The sequence below is a fragment of the Erpetoichthys calabaricus genome, chromosome 6, assembly GCF_900747795.2.
Source record: "Erpetoichthys calabaricus chromosome 6, fErpCal1.3, whole genome shotgun sequence".
NCBI lineage: Eukaryota > Metazoa > Chordata > Cladistia > Polypteriformes > Polypteridae > Erpetoichthys > Erpetoichthys calabaricus.
This window is the reverse complement of record NC_041399.2, coordinates 216,937,582-216,962,905: the sequence shown is the minus strand read 5'-3', so window position 1 is coordinate 216,962,905 and position 25,324 is coordinate 216,937,582. Positions and strand designations below refer to the sequence as shown.

At 54.0% G+C, this 25,324-nt stretch overlaps 1 protein-coding gene across 2 annotated transcripts in view; it reads left to right on the top strand.

Annotated features, from left to right (window-relative positions):
* The first annotated feature begins 3,205 nt into the window (after positions 1-3,205).
* The window catches only part of bmp6 (bone morphogenetic protein 6), a 29,653-nt gene continuing 7,534 nt past the window's right edge, over positions 3,206-25,324 (top strand). Inside the window, exons 1-2 of one of the 2 annotated variants that reach the window (XM_051929003.1) lie at positions 3,206-4,078; positions 25,013-25,205. In XM_051929003.1, coding sequence (XP_051784963.1) covers positions 3,670-4,078; positions 25,013-25,205 — 602 coding nt within the window. In that variant the 5' untranslated portion in view covers positions 3,206-3,669. The remainder of the gene's footprint in view (positions 4,079-25,012; positions 25,206-25,324) is intronic. The other variant, XM_028790840.2, reaches the window with a different exon arrangement.

Below are 25,324 nucleotides of genomic sequence, written 5' to 3'. Positions count from 1 at the left end.
CCTGTCGGGGCAACACCTCTGCTCGTCATGGCACTCAGACCGTCCCCGGCCGGTGACACAAAAGTAGAGGGGCACATGTGGCCACACACAGGGAAGCAGCAGCCTATGGCAGCCATGCCAGCTGAGTATCCCAGGATGGCTCTCAACATTTGTTTTACTCACCTTAATCGTCACCTGATGTGCTGTCACCTCACATCCACAGCATTTGTTCGCGTCTTCAGCTTTTCTAACAAGTGGTGCGCTCCACCTGGACTTGAGTGGCAGTGCACCAGACTGTTGGCGCCCCCTCCTGCCTGGTGGCTGACACAACTGTCCCTTAAGATCCTCACTCCCTGTGACTTGGAGGGTGTATTCAGTGACAGGACACACTTTGCCAGGATGATGCTGCCCCCCCCCATCCCAAGATGGCAAAAATAGAAATTGAGGGGCCTTGGCATTAGCAGTGCAGCTTTACCATTTGGGTAAAAGAGAAACCTGCCAGTTTAGGCCAATGATGGCACATTTACCAAACTAAATCATAAAGAAAGCATAACACGTATAGACCCCCACTGTCCCACATCGTCCCCTTGTCCTTCTTGTCACACCCCAAATGTCCCCAGTCTTACAGAATGGAGCCTAAATCTTCATGAGACATGTCACCTCCTGTGCCGTCCCCATGTGCCATTTCACTGTCAGTCCAGCTATGCTCAGGGTGCCACACTCATTTCTCACCCACTGCTGGGTGACTTTTGTCTTCTTTAGTTTAAATCTGTGGCCTCCACATGACGTGTGTCCTTTGTCCTTCACCTTTTTCTCCCTGTTGCCATGCCAGTGATGCCAGCCCATAATATAACATGGTGAGTGAGGCAGGTCATTTTTTTCAGACGTGCCTTTATCATGAAACATTCAAACAAACACAAAGCGGCCAGTGGGATGAACTCGGACGCAGGGCATTGTGGGTAAAGTCCCTGGCCTTGGTGGCTTGTGCCCATAATGACGGCAGACAAAACAAGGCCTTGCAAGTGGTGCCAGCGTTTTAAAGGGTGAACACAACAAAGTGCCACGAGAGCCCAAAACGCCGGCCGCCATCAGCGTTGTGTGCCCCATCAGAGAGGTCAGGACCCCCATTCTGCTTTTCTTGAATCCTATGAAAGTGTCTGCTTTGGTGAAATGAGGCTGACGTTCAGCACCAGATGGGGACAGCCGCCTGCCTGCCAGCTTTATATAGCGCCTTGTGTAGAACTACGGGCGCTTGTATTTATTACCATGTGAGACCCCAAATCTATCATGTGAAGCCCACCTGTGTGTAACGAGGGGAGTCATCCAGAAGATGGCCACCCATCTTGCACTTGCACTGGAAGACATTTTCGCCCCCTTGTGGCCAATGCACCCTACTGCATGTGTAGACTTCAGCAGAGGTCACGTGACATGAGTGCAATTAGAGGTGTGGCCTTGATGTGCCTGAGGGGTAGCAGTGCCCACTGGAGGCTAAGTGCCACCCTTTCATTTAACTTACAGCTGCTTGACTAATTGAGGTCACGCTGGCACTCGTTTTTGTCACACTATATGATTCTTCTTTCAGGGGACAGTGATCTTCCAACAAAAAACAAAATGCCATCTTTGATGTGCCACTACAGGCCACCTGCAATCTTGACTGAAGGGGTTTCCTCTGAGCCCACCTGTCACTGCACTTACAAAAAGTTCAGCGCTGGGAGAGTTGAGCTGGTGTAGCCGATTTGCTGCTCCATACTGTCTGCCATTGCTGTGCCAGTGCCAACTTCAGAACTCGCTACCTGGGTACAGGGGGCTTGACCACATTTAGTAGGAAATTCTGGAGCACCACGGTGGCCACAGTTGATTTGCTCTGAGTCTGCAAGTCTCAGTGGAGACTCCTCTGTCACCGTGTCACTGTCATTGGGTAATCGCTGCCAGCCCCCGAGCCTCTGACAGTGGGGTCATTTGAACCCGTGTCGCTTCAGGGTCACTACCAGAGTCGGGGGCAAAGGGGGCACCTGGCTTGAATGCCCGTTAGTGCAGTGAGGTTTTCCTTCCTGTCTTGGGTCCTTCCATGTGCCCAAAGTGCCCAGTCATCCTGGGCACCTTTACAGAAATCGACTGAACACAGAAATGGGCATCTCCACGGGTTCCATATGCGCAGAGCACTCAGTGGTGGACACGAAGCCCGCAGCCTTGGGACTGTGATATTATAACTTACATAGCGCCTTTCATACGACGCCTCTTGACATTTACAGTGCGATTGTTTCCATGGTTTCACTTTATGAGAGCTGCTAAGTGACATGACTCACTCAGGGTCACCGGTCACCTTCTGCTGTCAGAGGTCCACTTCCCGTCGCGATTCCGGTATCACTGCTCATGAAATTTAAGGAACAGAAATTAAAGAAATGTGAAAGCTGTATGTGCATTATCGGGGCCCCCTAGTGGTCGAAGCCCCCTACGCAATGCCTACTCTGCTCACCCCCAGTTTAGACCCCGACACTTCGGATGCTTTCCGTTGTTCGGATTGTCACCGAGACGCTGCGAGTCCTGCCGCCGACGTGCACTTTCTAGTCTAACCTGGAGGGGGCGCCCGATGCTCAGGTACGACTTTTGCGCTGAACTCCTGAAGCCTTTTCGCGGTAACAGACACGGCAAGTCTCGCGACAAACCGACTGACTTTACGCAGACTCACTCCCGAGGCAGGCTGTGGGGGCATCAAAGGCGACGAATGTAAAGAGGGGCCACAGAAAGGCACAAAAAGTACATGAGCCACGGCCACGAGACCTGATAAGGGCACAGACAGTCGCTTACAGTGCCACATGTATCGATCGGTGCGCTTTGGGAGACCATTGGGGGAAAACGGGGTCGCAGGAAACTGGCAACGAAGTGCAATGAAGGTGCCAGGCCTGGAAGGGACGCCACTCCTTCGCCAGACACTCTCACCCCCCCACGACGGCCGCGTCCAAACCTCGCTAACCTGCTGCGCCACCAGGTCTTCAGCTCGATGTAAAGACAATTTGGCTGAAGGTACGATCTGCCCGCTGGGAGTCGCTCGTGGGCTCTCTGCGCACGGACTGCCATCAGCTGACCTGTGGAGATTCACGTGAATGCGCGGTCCCTTACACGCGCACGCGGACACACATTCCCGCACGTGATTCTCGTGAACGCGCGTGATTTGTGTCTCTTAACGTTCAGCCGAGTGCGCGCTCGCTCTCTAGCGCCTTCAAGCGGACACCGAGCCCTGAAACTGCGAAGTCACTCTGCCTCGGCGGGATCCCGCTCCCCTTCTCCAAAGTGGGCGACCACCCACGAGCCCTATGTGAGCGCTTCTCTCTCGTGCCCCTCCTCGCGCCTCTCATTGGCGATTCGCGCAGAGACGGGGCGGACCGACGGTACCTGCGGGCAACGAGTGGCGAGCGCGCTACAGTTGGAGCCCCAGTGGGGACCGCACGGGCACAGAGGCAGTGCCATGGAGAGAGGTGACTGAGTGGCATCACAGAACGCCGGAGCCGGACAAGACAGGGGGCTTCATGGAGGCCGACTGACAAAGCGCAGCCCGATAGCGAGACGAGAGCGACGTTTGTCGGTGCCCGCCACCTGCCCCGGGAGCGGCGCTGCGAGGGAGCCACCGTATGATCCGGAGCGCTCGCGGATCCCAGCCGGTCAGCGTCGGGTCACCAAGTGGGACACGCCATGAAAAGCTACCGCCCGGGTTATTTCTGGGGACTCTGGTGGAGCTCGTGGTGCGTCCTGGCCGCCGGAGGGGTCAGCTTTCTGTTGGACGGCGCCAATGAGATCCACGCGAGTTTTATTCACAGGAGGCTGCGGACTCACGAGAAAAGGGAGATGCAGAAGGAGATCCTGTCCATTCTCGGCTTGCCCCACAGACCCAGACCCCACCTCGCCCACGGCAAGTTCAACTCGGCCCCCCTCTTCATGCTGGACCTCTACAACAGCATCTCCGGCGGGGACGACGGGGGGCTGCAGGGATTCCTGGACCACTACAAACCGGCGGTGGTCACCCAAAGTCCACCCCTCGCCACCTTGCAGGACAGCACGTTTCTCAACGACGCCGACATGGTGATGAGCTTCGTCAACTTGGGTGAGTGAGTCGGTGGGCACAGTTGGCACGGGGTGGACAGCGCGGGGCGCATCAGTCTAAACGCACTTCTGCCCACTCTGTGTTCGAGGTAAGGAGTCGCGAGTGTTCAGACCAGCGGTGGTCGTCCTACATCAGCACCCCCCCAACCCCCCCGGTGCAGTGCCGTGTGCGAGGACGACAGCGATAATCATAAAGTGCGAGCGCAGCGCATAAAACAGTAATTATGGTGGAGATCGCGAGACCAACGCGGGCGGACACCGGCGCAAACAGTCGGCACGTCTAATTAAACGTGTTCGGGCCGAACGGCGACAGACAACAATAATTACGAGTCAAGAGAGCCAGTGACACCGTGGAAAGAGCAGCGACAAAACGAGACAAGACCAGTGGGCACCATACACTCGACGGCCGTTAGGGTCAGTGCCCACCCGAGGGGTCGATTCGATTTGTCCGTTCCGCTCCTTTATCACTGCATTAGCGCCTCAAAGTCCAATTCACGGACACCCCTTTCATGGCCCCTCGTACGGTAGGCGGCTTTGGGTCAGAAAAACATTTGGGCGTCGTTTACTGAAGTGGAGGTCACGTGGGGAAGGCGCTATATAAGTAAAATGGGGTGACAACGGGGACGTGAGGAGACTCGAGGGGACACCGCCGCGCCGATCACACCCCTGTCTGTCTGTCTGTCTGTTATATGGCGCCTTTCAGGGCTGGCTGGCTGGTTGTCCCGGTCGGTCACACGTTGGCTTCCTTTCGCTTTTTGATTTGATTGTACGTTTGAGAGGCACGCGGGATACAATCGGTACACAGAAGGGAGGTTTACTGCTCCGCTACGAAAACGAAAGGGGGTCCACAGTAACAGATATGAAAGGCGCTATATAATAGATAGACACTAAGGCTTCCATGATCAATAGATCGGTAAATAAAAAGGCACTATATAATAGATGCGTAACAAATAAACAGAAATGCATTACATGAGAAATAAATAAGTACATAGAAAGGCACTATATAACAATAGATAAGAACCGCACGGTGTAATTTTAGTAATAGATTCAGTAGACAGGCACTATATAATAGATCGATACATAGATGGACCAATAGATGTGAAGCGCACGGTAGGATAGATAAGGCGTGATTTGGCTCTAAGGGGTCAGGTACCTGCCGCTGGCGTTGGCACAGGCCCTGCTAGAACAGGTACCCGGCACACATAAGGGACAAATGACAAGGTGGACGTGTCTTACATTGTCACGAATCCGACGATCTCCCTGCATTTTGGTTTTTGGCTGTCAGTGCCTGTTTCGCAGGTGGACCTCGGGATGTGGTGTTACGTCCGAGCCGTAGCTCTGGCACACTGGCTGTTCCTTTACCTGCCCAGGTGCGGATCCCCACACTCGTCACGCCTCCTTCAAGGCGGAGCAGACCGACTCCTCCCCTGTCGCCTCGCCTCTGTGTCTTTACCTGGCTTGTCCACAGGTGAGTCCACACAGGCGCACACCTGACTACAGTCAACGTCTGAAATCCCGCCGCTCTCGCCGAGTGAAACGTGCGCCCAGTTCGGTGTCAGCCCGCCGGACGTTTACCGGAGTGACGAGAGGGGGTGACTCATTAAATCAGCTCTTTGCGTTTCCAGACACATTTGGGACAGGAGCTGCAGTCCTGCCCTCGGGGGTGTAGAGGCCCCCGCCACGCGGTACCATCGGGGGGGCCGCCTCTTCACGGACCGTCGCTGTCCTTTCCCGCATTTCTAGGGATGTGTCCGGACTTGTCATAGAGGCCACGCGCGCCTCGTCACTGTCCCCAAGGACACCGAGAGCGCGTCCCGTGCGGGGCAGAGCCGGTCAGTGAGCCGAAGTCGCGTCATCTGTCCACGCGCAATGACAGGATTCGCTTGTTTGGAAGTGAAGTTTGGGAGGTGACAACGGGGTGTCAGACGTGGCCGTTCAAAGGGGACACGAGCAGCAGTCCGTGAACGCGCAGCGCCAGGCGGCTCCCGCAGGGACAGGAAAAGGCGGCGCCCCCGGAAAGATTGAGCGATGCTGGCGGTGGCGGGCGGCTCCTCTACAAAGCGACTTACAAATCACAGGCACGGACAACGGAGGTCATCGCACTCATCGCGTGACTTCTATAGCGCCTCTCCACAGACAGGACACTTTTGTTGTTATTTGTGTAAATACCCAACTGGCAGGTGAAGTGCGCAGCTCAGGGTCGCACTGCCAGTCGAGATGACATTTGTTGCGATATTTAGTGCCTTTCAAAGGGAAACTCCACTCGGGTACAAAGCAGCAGTCCGTCTGTCACCACGTTACGAGCACCAAAAGGTAGTTTGGGTCACAGCAGCTGACCTTTCTTATGTGATATAGCGCCCCTCCTGCGGCGGCTGCCATTGCAATGCTCTTTGAAATTCAAGACTGTTTAGTTTGTGACCCCCTCTGTGTGCCCGCACACACCTGTGCCCTGGTGTGCCCCTCAGCAGTCATTCATAGGTCGGCCCCCCATGATTTTTTTAGTCATTTGGTCTGATGGCTCTTGCTGAATTGCGATGAAGGTGCCCCACTTTGGTTATAAACGTCCAGATGTTTGCTGCACCCATTCTAAAATCATTTAGCACTGGCACAGAGGCCAAGTGTCCACACTTGGGTATTGAGATAGAAAGCTGGAAAGCCATTCTATGGCACTCATGGATCTGAAGAATGATGTTAAGGAACTGCCCACCATTATCACCCACTGACCATGTCCTCCTTCAGAGAACTTGGAGTTTACATGCCCAGGGTGAGCGGGCACCATTCCTCTAAATGAGGTTGTAGGGGTATGGCTCATTTTTGAAGATTGTGTGCGGTCAACAAGGTGGCATTCAATGGTATTTTTCATGTGGCTATGAAGGCACTAAGCTGCCTGGTAGCAGCGGGGCAGGTGACTGGTGGGCATCAGCTCTCACATCATACACCGTCTCCTGTCATACAAAACAAACATCCAATTGAACGGAATAATAAAAGACAGCAAAGCTGAGGCAACGGGCATCAAGGCATTGGCACTTCATATTTTTACAAGCAGTCAGAAGGTGTTCTGCAAAGAATGCCCAGGTTGTGTCTAGCATAACGAGGGTCACCTTCTGCCCATGATACCCTGTGGGCAGACCTTACACAGGTGTACTCAGCAGACGCTTTTATCATAAAGTCTAAATGAAGCCCATGTTGTGATGGTAGGTGGCACAGCACTTAGTGTCTAGGGTCCTGCTTTGGGTCCCTCTGATGATTTCTCCTTCCTGTGTCTCAGAGATGCATAAAATGCCCCAACCAGTAGGACAAAGTTGGCTCAATGTGGGCGAGTGTGCCCAAGGCAGACTGGCACTCCATCCATGACAGCTCCTGCTTTGTGTCTAATGTTGCTGGAATTGGCAGCAGCTCTCCATGGTGCTGAACTGGGTGGCGTGGGTCTGATTAGAGATGGACAAGTCGATTTTTTGTTTGATCTGATGATAGTTTAGGGTGTATTGGTAGTCATTGTTAGGATGCCACGTTCACTTTGTGCCCGTGCACCCGCGGCCAATAAGAGGCAGACGTTGGGGTTAAAGAGCTGATGCTGACATTTGTCCACATCTGAATATTTACCTCCTCCATCCATCAGATCTTCCTTCTCCATTAAAGCTGAAGCTTACAAGAGGGGCATGAGGTCCAAGTTAGGAATCAACAATGGTTGGCACAGCAGTCCATCCAGAATTGGCACCCACAGTCTCTCCTTTGCTCACTCACAGCCTTATCCTCGCTGGGATATTGGAGGTTAACCAAGGTAGCCATAGATGGCCCCAGCGGGCACATTGAGGAAGTGCCAACTTCACAAAGACAAAGTCCTTGGAGGTCAGAGACAGCAGTGTGTACCCCTGTGCCCATAATAAAGACATGTGACATCCCAACTGTATTATCACCATTTGTGGGTGTCATGCTCCCTAGGTGGGGGGTGTAAACCCAGTAGACACACCTGCCCCTCCTCTGCCCAGTGACACGGTGCCAACGTCATTTTTGACCCCCACTCTCATGCTGGCTGCCCTCGTGCTGCTCTTATAATGAAGTCAGAGGCTCATGTGACTCAAATTGTGTCCAAAGTGATTTACAAATCCCAAGTGCACAGAGCGTGGTGACATAGTGAGGCAGTAGTGGGATTGGGCATCACACTGCCACAGTTTGGCCACTAAAGGGCCTTCCCAGATTTGACTTGTTATCTAAAATGTGGGCACCAAAGGCCCCCATCTCTGTTGGAGTGGCCAGCGTCTGCCTTCTCCACAGCTTTGGACTTCACGGGGTCACCTGATGAGGGGTGGTCACGTAGCTGGGTGTCATGTTCTCTCACTTACACCCCTCTTTGTTGCCAGCACTTCACACTATGCAAGGCTCTTGTCATTAGCGTGGTGCCACCTGGTGGTTCCCACTGCCAGTATCGGTTTTCTAAGGTCATGAAGACCCCATTGCTGCAGGTCTGAATTCAGTCCAGGGTGGCACAGTGGGTGGCTGCATTGCCTCACAGTTCCCAGCTTTTCACTCTGTGAGTCTTTCACCTGGCACACTCTTTTCACCCCACATTAGGGTATTCCAAACAGGCCTGGCAGCTGTGAACACTTGTGCCCAGCGATGAATTGGCATCCCACCTGAGGTTGGTATTGGCCTTCCACCTGATGCTTTCATTTGCCTTTCAGTTTGAATGAATAAAGCAGTTTCAGAAAAAAGAGGAATGAATGGATATGTGGTGCCCACTGTGGTGCCCACTACCACCAGGCGGGGTGAGGGACTCACTCCCGTTTGCCTTCTGTCGTTCAGCTTGCTGTTGTTGTGACGCAGCTGCTGGGTAAGCTGAGGTGGCTACCGACTGAGTGAGCCCGGTGGCCAGCGGGCGGCTCTGCATGCCACGACATGTCCCAGCCGCCACTCAATTACACCCTGCCCGTCTGCAATGGGCCAAGTGCTGACAGGGAGAACGCAGCAAATCTACACCCTGCCAGCCTGTCGTCTACCTGTCTGCGGCCCTGGCTGGCGCGCCGGCCACAGTCATTATCTCAACAGATTTATGTGGCTGCTGGAGCCGGCGTCCCGAGTGCCGCTGATAAGGATGAAGCATTGCGATGCCCTCCATGTCTCCTGCACCGACAAGGAAACGAGCGCCGCTGGATACACAGGGGTGGGGGTACAAAAGAACCAAAGAATCAGAGGGGTGGGCCACACATGGCAAGTATCCGGGTGCAGGAGTGCGCCCCACTGTACACTACAGTGTGTTTGAGGACAGTCCAGAGGGGGGCGCTCTTGAGGCCTTCTTGTGAAGTCCCGTTGCCATCTTGAGGTTGTGATCTTACATTCTTTGGGCTCCTGCCTTGGCCAGTGCTGTGCCCCGTGGGTGCCATATCATCACGTGTAGTGCCAGACTTGTGACTCCAGGTGGCGCCCTACTTTAAATTCATTCAGGCTCAGACCGATTGAGGCCTGCTTGGCATTCCTGTCTTCTCACTTTCATCTCTAGTTAAATAATCCTCCGTTGCCATGTTTACTTTTATAGCGCCCTTCACATGTATGTGAGTGGGCATGTGGGGAGGTAAGGTGACCACTTGGATACATAGATTGTCAGTGGTGACATATGAAGCCCTGATCTGGTTAAGTCTCAGCCTCCATGGGACAACAATAGCCTTGACATCAGTGGTTACCTGAAGGAGTTCCAGGGACCACCTGACCTTCAGCCAGCTTCAGGCAGAGTCTTGAGGACTAGTGGCCTTGGTGCCACTGTCACCTCTGTGCTATGAAGGAAGGTCAGCGGGTGGTCCGCTGTTTGAGGCCTGTGTGATGAACACACGTCTTTATGGGTACCCACGCCAAGGGGCATGCAGGTAGTGACACTTGTCTTGTCTGACCAAGTGCAGGATCTACTCAGATTGGGAAACAAGTGGCATTGCAAGTCCTCCACATCACCAGAGGGCAGCATGTTGTCTGGCAGGGCTGCTGTGGTTATCTGCCAGTCTGGTCCTCACTGGGCTACACCCTGGTTGGTGCCCCTGCTGCCAGTAGATGGTGCAACACCAGTGACTGGTGGGGTAATCCGAGACCCCAGAAGTATTTCCATTGGGCCCTGGATGGAGGGCTAGGAGTGGCAAAGGGTCACCTGACTAATGGGTGGTGGTCTGTGGAGACAGGAAGGGGGCCATTACATGTCATCATTCTGGAGTGTTTGTTATTCAAACCCGCCATCTTATTGTGTCTTCATGCTGTGAGGTCTGCCATTTAGCGCCCCCCACAGTCTACAGGTGCCATTGTTGGCGTCTGTGATGGCACCTGAAACTGGCAAATGTGCCCCAGCTTTTGTCACAAGAGCCATTTGGCCACTTAGAGGAGATGTGCTGGACGATGGAAGGAGAGGAAGCAGAATACAATCTGGACATTTGATGAACAAGTCACTGTGCCACATTAAAGGGCACTAGATGTCACCTTGAGCTGATTGTCCCCAACTGGCTTTGCCCTACGAAGTTCACCCAGCCTGCCTTTCACACATGTCACACCAAAAGCGATCAGCACTCAGAGCACCTTGGGCCTGTAGGTGAGCCTCAGGATGGCAGTGCAGCTGACCTGCTCCAGATGTTGTGCCATGTTACTCCAGGTGGGACCTTCTGCGATGTCCAGCTGTTGTCCATCCTTCTTCTCCATCCCAGTGCCAGTGGCTTTCCAGCTCGGAGTGTGAAGGGCTGGCCTGAGTTGGTGACACAGGAGCCACATGTCTGGGCAAAGCCATGGAAGGCCAGTAAAACACCCAGACAGACCCCAGGAGAACGTGGAGCTGTGCATGGCAAAGCCAGATGGTGGTTAACAGTGTGGCGGACGAGCTCGACTAGAAGGGGCAGCAGGTGGCAGCACTGAGTGTGACAGGATGAACCCAGACGGAGCAGTAATGTAACAGTAGATGTGACCAGACAAACAGGTAAGGGGTAGGACTGAGGTGGGACACAATGACCGTGACACGAGTTACTAATGTGGACGGACGCCTGGTCCATCCTCTGACTCAGTGCTGCCACCTGCTGCCCGTGTCAAACAGGGAAGGGAGCACACAGTATGAAAAAAAAAAACAAGCCAAGAAGGTCACAGGGAGTGTAAGGACAGTAAGTGACAGCAGGAGACACGGCGAGGGCCTTTTGGTGCTCACGGACCTTCTGTACCTTCACAGGTGTGGCATCCCTCACTGAACCCCTGAGGGCACTGCCAGTCTGCCTCGGCCCCCAGCCCTCATGCCTCTCTCTCTCTCTCTCTCAGGCCACCATTTCTTCTTGCCAATGAGCTGTTGACCTACGACCTTATCTTGGGTCCGTCCAGCCTCAGTGTCCTCTGGTGGTCCCTTGGTATATCCTTGAGCTTAGTACCCCTCCTGAATGTGGCAGGACTCTGGGCACCATGGTGGCACACAATGTGCTTGGCCTCTACAGCTTGCCCTCCAGTACTGGCCAGTTGTCCCCATCTTATGAGGCTCACAGCACAATGACATCATGTGAGGAGCGCCCCCTAGTGGCCTGCCAATGACTTCATTAACCTGAAGTGCAGCTCTTTGTTACGTGAGGTGAAGGCGAGGAGCACAGCAGCACCACTGGACACCGGGGGCAACACACATGGTGACATGACGGAAGACCCCCAGCCAAGGCTTTCCACCTCCATCAGAGAGGGCAGCAGAGGTCCGGGCAGGCCAAGATGTCACCTTTAGTCCCTAAAGGTCCCTAAATGTCACCTTTAGGCTGTCAGCTGAACTTGTGACCTGAGTGAGCTGCAGAACTGACCAAATACCAGGTGACAGGGCGCGGCGTCAGCCCAATGACACATAGTCACCAACAGTGACAAGTACGGTAAAGCGATGGCCCCTTGAACCCATGGAAACAGTGGGATGTGTGTGTGTGTGTGTGTGTGTCATCCACTGAGGTCCACCCTGTCAAATGGAGCCCCCCAGAGCAGCAGCTCATCTTGTGTGGCTCCACTGCGCCCCCTGGTGTCTGCACCTCTGCTGTGCTGTTGGTGTCTTCACAGCATTTCATGTGATGAACGTGTAATTGTATATAGCGCCTTGCAAGTAATTAAATGGCATACAGAACTGCGTCACTTCTTAAGGACAAACACTGTGCTGAAGGGACCCGCACACACTCACACACACACACACACTCACACACACACACACACACACACCAGTATGAGCCAGCGTGCTTCTCGCCCGACTCCGAGGCCCACATTTCACAGGATTAGTCCCACGTAGACAATCAGACATTGTTCCTGAATCCGTGCGGATTTGTGGCTCAGGCCGTCATGCTGCCCGCTTCCTCCTTCTTGAGTCTCCGGCGCCCCCTGTAGGTCGGCCCCTTCTTTGGTGCCTTAAAGAAGATGTGAGCAGCATGGTGGCCGTGTGTGACAGGGTAGCAAACAGTAAGTGGCACAGTGTGACAAATGGCCCTCTAGTCACAGTAAACAGTGACGGGCATGACGGGTGCCAAAGGGTGACCCTCAGACCCAACATCACTAAGTGATGCCCCCTTCCATGCCCATGACTTTTAAATGTTCATCTGTGCCTTGAATTACAGATCTGCCACCTCCTCCCCCCCACCAAGTCAGACCACGGACTACATGAAGCCCCTCCACCTCTGATTAAATGATGCTCCTCCCCTTGATGCCCCAATTGGTTCATTTCCCCCTAAGACACCTGAAGCCACTCCTTCTCCTCTGGTTAAGTGATGCCCTACCCCTGAAACCCCAATTGGCTGATTCACTCCCCCAGGTTCCTGTAGCTCCTCCTCCTCAGGTCCCTGCTAAAGGAACGCCCCTCCCCTTGAAGCCCCAAATGGTTAAATCTCCCCGCTAGGCTCCTGAAGACCCTCCCCCTCAGACATCTATTTTAATGATAACTCCTCCCCTGAAATCCCAATTGGCTGGTATCCTCCCAGTTCCTGAAGCCACTCCCTCTCGATTCCCTGATGCTCCTCCCCTTGAAACCCTAAATGGTTGATTGTCCCCCCTACCGGCTCCTGAAGCCCCCTGTCCTATTTTGGGCTGCCTTGGCTCATTGCTGTGGTCCTCGGCTGGGTCCTGCTGCTCCTGTTGTACTCCTTTGCCCTCACCTTCTCAGGTTAGCTGTTTTGATGGCACAGCATGGTACGTGTGGCAGAGAGAATGAGGCGGACTGCTGTGACATGTGACGCAGGGCAGTCAGGCCTCCTGTCCAGCTCACTTTTGGACCATGAGGCCCACGTGGACTGTGTGCAGATGTAGAGTAACAGTGGCCAGTAGGGGGCGCCCTGCACCAACCTCATCAAGGAGTGGTTGAGCACCTCTAGGGGGGCTGCTTCCCTTTGCTGTAGCCAGGGTCCCGGGGGCCATGCTGTAGAGTGACCCTGCAGTGACCACATGTGTAACGTGATGTGATGGCAGGTGGGCACATAGCAGGAGTGTGTGAGGACCGGAGAGCCCAGGAGTCCCTCAGACAGGACATATGTGAGCCGTGCCCAGTGCCACCGCGCCACACTCCCCTTAACGCTCCTTCAAGGCGCTCGTCCCTTCTGTGTGCCTCCGAGGTGCCCCTCCTCCACAGACAAGCAGGTGGAATTTCGAGCGACTCCTCGTCTGGAAAAAGCACATCCGTCTGGTGGTCTAATCAGCAGAGGCGCTGCGCTGGGCCGCCGGACACCTGGCGCTGGCTTGAATGGAGTGCGCCGCACGCCCGTGTGAAGCTCCTTTGTGAGCACACGCCTGATATTTTTAACAGCGAATGGACATCATTCATGGAAAGAGAAGAAAAGACGGAGGACGCGCTGAATCGAGGCTTCTGTGTTGGCACACGGCGCTGGCTTGAGAAGCAGATGTGGTGGCGCTCTCGGAGTGGTGCATGCTGGGATATGTACATCAATTGGCCTTTGTCTTATCTGGCTCCTTCCATAACACTGGCGCCCCCTACTGCTCTCGATTAAAGATCTGTAACATCTTCAGGGCTGAAGGGACGAGACCACCATCAAGTGGCACGGTTTTGTGCCCCTTGTTACAGAATTACAAATGTTGGACTCAGAAGGGTCTTTAAACCAGGGTGCCACCATCTGTCAGGTCGTCGCCCGAGCCACCCGGTGTCACGTCACATTCCTCTCTTTGATTTCTGTCCTTTGTGATTTGGAGACCCGTGCATTACAAAGTGCCAGCAGTGGCTTGAGACATGTACCCCACACAGGGTGAGGTCCAGTTCTGCTGTCCAGTTCTGGGGCGCCTGTAGTGGGCAGTGTGGCTCCTTAGCCCCGCCTCCCTCATGTGTCCTGCCTGCTTGTCATTGGCTTAACCAGGCCCTGCACTGTTGGTGCCCCCTAGTGGCAGAGTGCCAGCTATGAGCTTGGTGCCTGCCGCTGTGGTATGGATGTGTCCTGCCACATTTGCCACTTTAATTGGCGCTTTATGACATATGGACTGGCACTTTGAATTAAGGACTGTGGGGTCACAGTGCTGGTGATTCTCCTGCCAGGGTCCGAGTAGGCACTGCTAGGCAATTTGCCCAGACACACCTGTGGGCACCCTGATGAAGCCACTGGTCTCCTACTCATCTCCGACTGATCTTCAAATGACGAGAGTCTCCCCCAATGTGGTCGTGCTGCCCCTCATTACTGCCTCCTAGTGGCCCAAGTCCCCCACACAAGTCCTGACTGCCAGGAGAGCTTTTAAACCATAACTGTACCCCATCTGTGGAGCCCCCTGGTGGTTTGGAGGTGGCAGGGTGACCCTGTGGGTGCAATGAATGAATCCACGGGCAGACGCCTTCACTCATCGACCTCTCGGCCCGTCACTGCTCTCTGTGGTGAAACGAATGTCGAAGGGGTGGGCGACATCTGGGGGCAGACATGTTAATGAGCAGGGGAGGGTGGCATGTACTGACCTGGCTGAAATCTGAATCCTGCCGACTGCGCCAATATTCTGCCATTAGAGGTCGCAATTCAACCTGACAAAGGACTTTCTGACACTCCCTCATTCCTTCTGTTTGCTTTTATTTTTCAGGTGTGCCCCCCCTCAATGCCCCCTCCTAAAATCACTTGTGCCCTCTACCTCGCCAAGGCACTGCCAACCTACAGTCAGGCTTGCTTTGGCGTGATGACAGTCACACTGTTTGAAGGGTCACCAGCGACCTTCTGAATTGGAGGGCCAGCGGGGTCCCCAAGTGTGCAGTGACAGCAGGGGCCACCAGGGGGCAGCATGATTGGTCATGTGATTAACTTCAGGACCAGGGTGCGAGTCTTGGTGCAACAAAACAATCGGAGTGACATCAGGTGACCCACCTTTGAAGCCGACGCCCATCACGCTTCACTGGGCGGAGCTCAGAATGCATGCGGCCAATGGGGAGGCAGGCTGTGTGTGTGTGTGTGTGGGTTGACTTGTTTGTCTGAGGGTCTCGTGGCGGTGGGCTCTCCCTCTCCCTCTCCCTCTTCTTGGCTTCTCCTCGGAGCTCTGGAATGCCGCGCTCGGACATATTTGGACGTTTCCTTTGGAAGCAGCTGTGTTTCCCTTTTCCAGGATATTTTTTCCTTCTTTATCGACTCCCGCAGGATGAATTTGTCTCGCTGCTCTGACGTGGCCTTCCTCTGCTCGCTGTGTGCCCGGCCAGCCGCACACCTGCTCCTGTGGGCGCTCGATGGCTTTAGCAGGTTGCCTTCCATTTTTTTATTTCCTTTTCCAAGAGTGACTTCTGCCTGGAGATTTTCCTCCGGTGCCCTCGGGTTTGTCCGAGTCCGAGAGTCCCGCTGGCCACCACAGATAAGCTGAAGTCAGCTGGCATGACCCTCGGACAGGCACGAGACACGGGGGCCGCCATCTCCCTGGAATGTCTGGAATGCTCCCAGCCGTAATGAGTGTGCATTCCAGCCAGCAGAAAGGCAGAGGACCGGGAAACGGGACCCTCTAGAGTGACCGCGTGACAGATCTCTGTAGGTGTAAGGCGCTATACAGTACATCTGATGGGGGGGCTCTTTGTTTCATTTAGTGGTGTCCTCTACCACAGGGACATGAACTGAACTGGGGACACACGTGTCCTACCCGGGCACATGTCCTCCAACGCTATCTGGGTGAGGGACAAATCCAAAGCAACATTAAAAGATCCCTGTGCCAACATCCCCTATCTACCAGGTGGCAGCAATGGTGCCCGAAAAGCCATCCCTGCCTGAAAGCCATTCACCTACAGACTGGGCATCTAGGATTTGTGCCACCTACTGGGACCAGTGTGACCATTACAGCAAATGGTGGGATGTAGGAATGTGCCACATGGCCCCTCTGACTGGCCATTAGCTCCCTTTTGTCTGTCCCCACCTTTAAGGTGCCCAGCCTTTGCACCCACATCTCTGGACTTGTGAAACCCTTCTTGGCACGTGTGTACAGTGAAGTTGCCCCCCTGTTATTGCCACGCCTCTTGTTGTTGGGTTTCCCTGTTGGCCACACCCCATTCCCATCAATAAAATCATGTATGCAAATGAGGGCGGCCCATAGTAGCAGGCACCTTTGAACAATGGCGTTTTTATTTTCCGAGCACTCTTTGGGCCAGTGGGCACTTATGCCATGTTGAGGGGCTAAGGAGTTTGGAGGTGACCCCAGACTCTGAGAAGCTTCAGGAGGGTCGGTGGTTGGCACAGGTCACCCAGGGCCTTCTTAAATGCACTTTTCTTTATTCTTCCTCATCGCTATGCCTGTGCCCACCTTGGTATCTAAGTGCCACAGCCTGGGTTCACACTGACACGCAGATATTGTGTGCCTCGGGCACAGAGAAGTTTTGGAGTGAGGACATCTTGTGGTGTTGGCCTTAGAATGTAAGTGCCCAACTCCTAGCTGACCTGGCATCGTTACCATCAGCACTTCACAGGTAGATGCCATTTGCTGCCATCCTGGGCCTGGAAATCTGCTGACTTTGCTGTCTGTGGCTGAGAGAACAACCGGCTGGCAAGCGGGCACTTGGTGGGTGAAGCTGTGATCATGTCTGCCGCAGCCACAGGATAATTAAAGGTCTGTGTCTGTAATGAGCACCCTGCCAACCAGTGGGCACGCATGTCCTCAAGAGTCTGTACAAGTCTGGTGCCAACAGCAAGTGGTGCTCACCTGAAGTGGGTGCTGCCATGTGTGTGTGTGTGTGCTTACCCTGCAGAGTTCTGTTCTCTGCCATATTATCTATCACTGGAGGGCGCTGTGCCACTTGGCGCTCTAGCTGCCCAGAGCCAAGGTGGAGGCTCCCAAAATGGCTGCTTTGTGACCCGACTGTGTGTTTTGGTTCAAGTCACCCGTTATACCTTGGTGGGGCGTCAAGTGACAGCTGTTGATGTTGACGAGGGGGTCTTTTTATTCTTCTTCACCAACCCTGTGTGTGCCATTCTTCATTTTGTGGCGCTGCCCTTGTGTCACTATGGGCCACTTCACACTTCATTTTCTTGTAACTCTTAGATCCTGTCGAGTGACCACAGTGCCCTGAGATTAGGGTCCCAGGAGGGTGGGCAACACTGGGCATACCTGCTCAATCCACATTAGCAGGGCATGCAGGGGGGCAGTAGGCAGTGGAGATTTGTACCACTAGGTGGTGTTACTTCTTATCACGTTGTACCAATTGGAGAATGTGCCAGTGTGTGCCAGTCCACCAGTGTTGAGGGACTCTCCTGCTTCACCAGGCTGGCTGCACCAGTGGGCACAAGCTGTTCATTTTTGTACTTTCATGTTATTTTTGTCTGTCTGGGTGAGCGGGTTCAGCAAACGGCTGGATGTCTGGTAACGACCTGAATTACCAGAAGGGGGCGCTGCAGATCGTGAGTGCTCTGAGGCCACACCCCCTCGCCAGGTAACCAATGAAGTGGCCTTAACCTGGCTGCTTGTGACAAATGAACCTGGAAACACCTGGGCACAGACCACCACACATCTGTGCCATGAGAGAATGGTAGTCAGCTGGCACCAACCTATATGGTTGGTCCTGGTCCTGGGTGGTCTGCTCACTTTAGGGCCGCCGTCTGCCCAAATATTCATTCATCCATCTCTCTGTCTCTCCATCAATCAGCCCATTCATCTTTCTAGCTGCCCTCCCGCCTGCCTGCCCGCCCATCCATAATTCAGTCTTCCTGTGCAGAATGGACAGATGGACAAACCGAGGGGGACAAAGAGTTGGACAGACTGATAGACAGAAGGATCACAGATGAAGAGACAGTTGGTTGGATGGATGAGTCTGTTCAACCACCAATCTATTCATCCATCCATCCATCCAACCATTTTCTGCTTGTCATTTCCATTTGTCCATCTATCCATCCATCTGTCCATCCATCCCTCAATCTGACCATCCAGCCATTTGTCTTCCCATCATTCAGTCAGTCAGTTCCACCATCTGTCCATGCCAGCCTGCTCATCTGTCTGTCTGTCTGTCCACCTGCCAATAATGGATGACAAGCCCAGGGACTGCTGGGCTGATGGAGAGATGGACAGTAAGACAGACGGAGGGTCCGTGTATCCATCCGTCCATCTGTCTGTCCATCCAGCGGTCTGCTCCTCTGCCCTTCAGCTTTCTTCAGATCCCTCCATCGCCTCCCATCTCCCACCTCACATGTGGTGGTCTCTCACTTGTCAATCATCTGAACATAACTGGAGGACGACGCGCCGCTGCTGGCCCAGCCGGATTGTGTCACCCTCTGTGACTGCCCGGTCACTTGTGACCACTCGCTGCTCTCGTGAGTTTCCTGATTTGTCCCCGCAGTTCCTCTAGCGCCCCCTGCCTGACCTGAGGTCACCTCTCGTGGAGAGCACTTGGGGTCTTTGCACATCGCTTGAGCCCATGCTGCCTTGTGCCCGTGACGGTGGCCGTCCCACATGGACCCCTGAGCTTGCATCTCTTCACCCCCCTAGTCATCTCTCTCGTGTCCTTCCATGTCCCACACCTGTGCAGGTCGGGCTGAGTGGCATTAACTTGAGACCCCCCACTCCCCACATTAAGTGGCTTAAAGCTGGTCAAGTGATGGGGGGACGCATGTCAGGAGGTGACATTTGCAAATCTGTCCCCAGAAGAGGTGACACTGACCCTGATCTCCAAATCTAAACCCAGTTACTTCAGTTTTCCTGAGAGGAGCACATCCTGGGCGGGTGATGCCAGCCAGACAGGACAGCAGGAGCTGACCCCTCAAAGCATGGCAAGGCCCTGGATTGAGTCGGGGGGGCACTGTGCCACCTGCTGACTCCCAGCTGCCATTGTGCCAGTCCAGTAGGTGATACCTGGCATGTTTGTCTTTGTGGTGGCGGGGCGGGGTGGGCTTACGATGAAGGCAAAGTGAGGCTTGGGTAAGGAGTGCAGACGAGCGCAGCGTCCATCTGGAGAACATTCAGGCGAGCGTCCGCTGACCGTCCACCACCTCACTAGGAATTTCTGGACAGCTCAGGGGGGGTTTGATTACACGTTAATATCATGCTAAGACCCCTGGGTGCAGCCCCCCATACAATTTTATCCACCTCTGCTGAATGCCTCTGGGCAGTGCCCCCCCGTGGTGACCTCTGTCCCATGCTGGCTACTCGTGTGCTCTGTGTGGTCTTACTGGCCTGACCTGAGGGCTATACCCGGTGCTGTGCCAGCCTCAGCCACTCAAACAGGGTTTAGTGGGTACAGGGCATGAAGTGACAGCCCACCAGAGGACACAGACAGGGCAGCCAAAACTAACACAGGCAGAGACGGGCACCATGCCATCTGACATGTTTCTCTTTAGCTTTACCCGTAGCCAGTGTTGGATGCCCCCCGTATAAGACCCCTGATATTTTAGTGTTTTATTAATAAATCCACGTGATTCACAAAGACATCTCAAGGCCTTCATCACTCCTGTCATCCAGAATGTCGTGACGCCTTTGTGGTCAAATCATCTCTGATCCCAAATACCTGAGACCCCCGGTCACTATGGACCCACTATGGCCTCTTTAAGTCCTCGGGTCAAAGCAGTGGGCATTCCCTGGCATCTCATCGCCGACTAATGAGACCCTGCGCTCGCTTTACGGACGGCGATTTTTTGAACGAGTTTTTGTTTTTTCCTCTTCTCAAAGTGGACTTTAGCCAGAGGTGGTCAATCCATCAGGCGACTTGGGTGGCCACTTAGGGTGCCATTTACATAATACAAGGGGCACATAGTCCAAATACTGAGGGGGGACCCCTAGAACCCCCCCCCCACTCCCACCTGGGGCTGCATATGGGCTTTGACCGCCACTGGACTTTGCACTCTGCACCAAGGTGAAAGGACCGTTGGCGTCATCAGAGACCACCTCTCTCAGCTTCAGCCCCCCAAGTGCGACTGCCCCTCGCTGTCAGACTCCAGACTTGTTAACATTTAGTGAGACCCCTGGTACAGTGGGGGAGGGGCAGCCTTAATAGAAGGGCAGTGTCTCTGTCATTCCAACAGATGGCGCATCACAAACATTAATGCTGCTTGTATGGCTCCCATGCCAAATGTCACATAACAGGGACATCTGCACCGTTAACGCCGAGGTCGGTGATTTAGACGTCTGCCCATCTTAGACGACGAGCGCGTCCATAAATACACATCTGGCGTCGTGCCTCCTAATATGGTCTGACTCCGCCTACAGCTAGCCCCGCCCTGTCGTCACACACTTGGTGCTCACGGCTGAAGTGGACGAAAAGAAGTGGCGGCCGTCCAAGGGGGAGACGGACAGATGGATGGACTGGCGGACATCACACTCGGTCCTATTGGGGGGCTCCTTCTCTTTGTGAGATTAACACATGCTGAGAGACCATGAGACGTGCCAGGCCACATGCACCCCCCCAAGGCTGTGCCCCCCTGTCGTTGTCATCTTCAATGTGTCTGTGAGTGTTCGTCTGTGCACTGCATGTGGCGGGGGTCTCGTGTTCTGGCCGGTGGTCCCCCTCTTTGATTGGTTGGATGAGTTGGTGGCTCACGGCTCCCATTTCTGTTTCAGTTCCCAGTCACAGTCCGCTGTCCCACTTTTCCTGTGTGGCCCCCAGATACCCATCCAGTGCCACACACCCAGGGTTTAGCAGCGGGGTGACACAGAGAGGCTTTAATGGCCAGCGTGTCCAGGGAGCCCCCCCTCTATGGCCAGACTCAGGTGATCATTCGGATTATTGTGACATCTTCATGTCCACGGCAGTTTACTACACCTCAGATACAACTGAGCCCAGGCAGGTGAGGTGACACTCTCGCTCACTCGCTCGCTCGCCCAGGGGCACACAGCGTGCCAGTGCCAGTGCCAGTAGTGGGCTTTGAGGCCACAGCCTCAGGGTGTGAAGTCCACAGTCTTACCTGCCAAGTTTGGCAAAGTCTGCAGATGGCACCCAACAAGGCTGAAGGGCAGACAAAGAGCCGCCAGCTCAACTCTAACGGGTGACAACGGTGACAGACGAGATGTCAAGGCATGAAGAGTCACCGAGACAAATCATTAAAGAAATAAATACACAATGAAATCAACAACAAGAAATAAAGAAATCACGTCACATTTAAGGATTTATGCTCACAGGTCACATTTTTATTGTCACATGTCACATGTATTCCTTTGCATATTTTTTTATTTCTTTAGTTTGCATGACATATTCCTCCATACTCCGTGATCATTTAAGGGACAACTAAGGTCAGATTCACTCGGGGCTTCAGACTTGGGGGGGGGGGGGGGGGGTTTGGGGGGGAATTGGGTGGATACACAGCGCCTGTGGTCGGCTGGCAGGATTTAAACTTAAGTGAATAAAAAACACATTCAACCCGACTGTGCCAACATAAAACTGCGCTGCCCCAAAAGTGTGACAGGATTTTTAAATACACGATTTTGTTTTGTTGTTGATTGTCAACTTAACGATAATAACAATAACATCCCTGCTCTGAAATCGCAGCACCACCGGCAGTGCACCCACCTGAGAACCCTGGAGGGTCCAACGGGCACCACAAAAAGTCCGCGACTCCAACAAGGCTTCGCAAACCGGCACTGAGCGGGAGGATCGGCGGGTCCCGAGTCAGGTGCGCCTGCGTCAACGGCTTCGCGAATCTCTGCAGCGCAGCGCCATCTGCTGGGAATGGGCGGGCGGCGCTGCCTCGCATGCCCTTAATGTGGCGACGCGACCTGCGCACGTAGACGTAGGAAGAGCCACAGTGCGACACCAGACAGGAGAAGAGTTGGGGCGCCTGACGATTTGGGGAACCCCGTTAAATAAATAGGAAAAGAAACAAACAAATAAATAAACAGATAAAAATGCGCATAATGAACAAGGAGGAAGCTGAAAAGACGAGCTGGCAAAGGCGGACGAGAGAATCACCGAAGTGCGCAGCTTTGGCGTCTGCGGGCCTCCCGAGTCCAGCAACGCGCACCTTCTTCCAGGGGGTCAGGAGACTTCACGTGTTGTGGTGCCTGCGAGAGGCGGGGCTTGTGGGAGGGGCGTGGTCTCACTCGGCTCTGAGTGTTTTTCAGATCTGCGCATGAAACGAGAGACGAAATGAGCCAGTGCGCCCCCTCGTGGCGTAGATTAGTATAGAGCCCTGAAGTGTTCTCCTAAGAATACGCGCGTGTGGAAGATACATCCATCCATCCATTTTCCAACCTGCTGAATCCGAACATAGGGTCACGGGGGTCTGCTGGAGCCAATCCCAGCCAACACAGGGCACCAGGCAGGGTGCCAACCCACCGCAGGCATACAGCTTTCACATTTCTTTAATTTCTGTTCCTTAAATTTCATGAGCAGTGATACTGGAATCGCGGCGGGAAGTGGACCTCTGACAGCAGAAGGTGACCGGTGACCCTGAGTGAGTCATTTCACTTAGCAGCTCTCATAAAGTGAAACCATGGAAACAATCGCACTGTAAATGTCAAGAGGCGTCGTATGAAAGGCGCTATATAAGTTATAATATCACAGTCCCAAGGCTGCGGGCTTCGTGTCCACCACTGAGTGCTCTGCGCATATGGAACCCATGGAGATGCCCATTTCTGTGTTCAGTCGATTTCTGTAAAGGTGCCCAGGATGACTGGGCACTTTGGGCACAAGGAAGGACCCAAGACAGGAAGGAAAACCTCACTGCACTAACGGGCATTCAAGCCAGGGTGCCAACCCACCGCAGGACACACACAAACACACACTAGGGACAATGTAGGATCGCCAATCCACCTCACCTGCATGTCTTTGGACTGTGGGAGGAAACCCACGCAGACACGGGGAGAACATGCAAACTCCATGCAGGGAGGACCCGGGAAGCGAACACTCAGGTCCCCAGGTCTCCCAACTGCGAGGCAGCAGCACTACCCACTGCGCCACCGTGTAGAAGATACAATAAAACTTTAATAATCCTGAGGCAAGCGCCTTCAACATACTTGGTGCTCAGTACTAAGAGAAAGACACAGGACAGAAAGAAGCGACGGTCAACAACAAAACCAAACACTTCAGTTCCATCAAACAGGGAGGTGGGAAAAGTGCGTGAGGTAGGGAGACGAGTGCTAAGAATAAAAGGTCGTTAATGGCGAGGAGAGGGTTAACATTGCACAGCATTTGAATGACAGCAATTCACCGAATGCACCAATCAGATTACTGCACCCGAGACAAATGGGATTGTTGAACATTCCTTGGTGTCCCCATAAAGTCCCATGGCCATGGGGAGTCCCCCACCCAGGGGGACAACACGTCCTACATTAACAAATGTGTGTGCATACATGAAAAGGGGGGCCCGGCTGGGATGCCATTACAATGGATGGGCAGCAGGTGGCAGCCTCCAATCAGCCCTCCACTGGCCAGCTGTCCGGCTGCCTGGCACATGTAGTCCTGTTGGGGTCCTCGGGTGCTGCAGGCTGGGGGGCTCCTCTGTCCTCCTGGCCCAGAATTAACAGCATTGCACATGAAGTCCTCTCCAGTCCGCCTTGACGAGAAGCTCCTCTGCTTTAGTCAGGTGTGTCCTGGAGAAGATGAGGAAGAGGAGGAGAAAAGAACCAAGTCACCCTGTGTGGTGTCTGCTGCACTTGTGTCTTGGATGCCCCCTACAGTTTGTGATGATGCAGTACTTGAGAAACATAGGGATGGGCTCAGCACTTGGACATTGTGGTAGGTGGTCTTTAAAGGGTCCATTGAGTATTTGGTGGCTCTGATCTTCCCAGGCTCTGTCCACACGGCTCACCTCCTTAACTTTGTGAAATGCCAGGCCGTCACCAGTAGCCACACCTCTGAGGGCCCCCGTGATGGTCCACAGTCACCTGAACTGATTCTATGGGCCATCAATTTGAGGGTCCATGCATGGCACAGTGGGCCACGTCATTCATTTGCATGATGTTCCTTCTTCTGCATTTCTGCGTCGTCTCCTTTGGATTTTCTCACTCAGATTATGAAGTGGCTTGCAATGTTGTGATTTGTAAAAGGCGCTATATGAAATGAAGTCAGCGCAGCACCCATCAGTGTGTTAGTTAGCGTCTTGAACTTCTACACTCGGCCTCCTCAAATCCTCATGCGGAGGTCCGCCATGTGTCCGCTGTCCTCTGTTGGGAGCTTATGAGACGATGCCAGTGTCACCTACTTGATGTCCTTCAGATGCCATCCCTGTCCCCTGCCCATATTGTATTTTGAATGTAACAACACCGTAGGTATTTGGGAGACTCAGTTGAGGTGTAAGGCGCTATAAACATTCAACATGGAGGGTCTGTTTGTCACCTCCCAGCTCTAAGTGAGGGACTGAGAAGGCAGAGAGGTGGCCACCCAGCTCAGGACAGGACACACACACACACAGCCCGTCCTCCTCCTGACGCCAGTCACGTCTTTAATGACACCTCAAGCTGGTGGGGGGGCATCCAGGGGGGTCTGGTCAGCAGCCAAAGGGCAACGGTGCCCAGCTGGAATGAAGCCATTTTAAATATGCCAGCAGGGAGGGAGGATCACAGGGACTGACGTGCTGTCTTTCTTTCTTTCTTTCTTTGTCTTTTGCCCTCTCCTGCCCAGTGGAGAATGACCGCGAGTTCTCGGCCGAGCGGCGGCACCACAAGGAGTTTCGCTTCAACCTGTCGCAGATCCCAGAGGGGGAGGCCGTCACCGCGTCCGAGTTTCGGATTTACAAGGACTGCGTGAGCAACGCCTTTAAAAATGAAACCTTCATCATCAGCATCTACCAGGTGCTGCAGGAGCACGAGGACAGGTGAGAGGGTGGGCAGGGGTTGGGGGGGTCACCAGGTGTGCCAGTCGGCCAAACTGCAAACCGCTGCTGGCAGCAGACGTGAGGCACGGCCTGTGGATTAGGAAGGGCAGCTGGGCAAG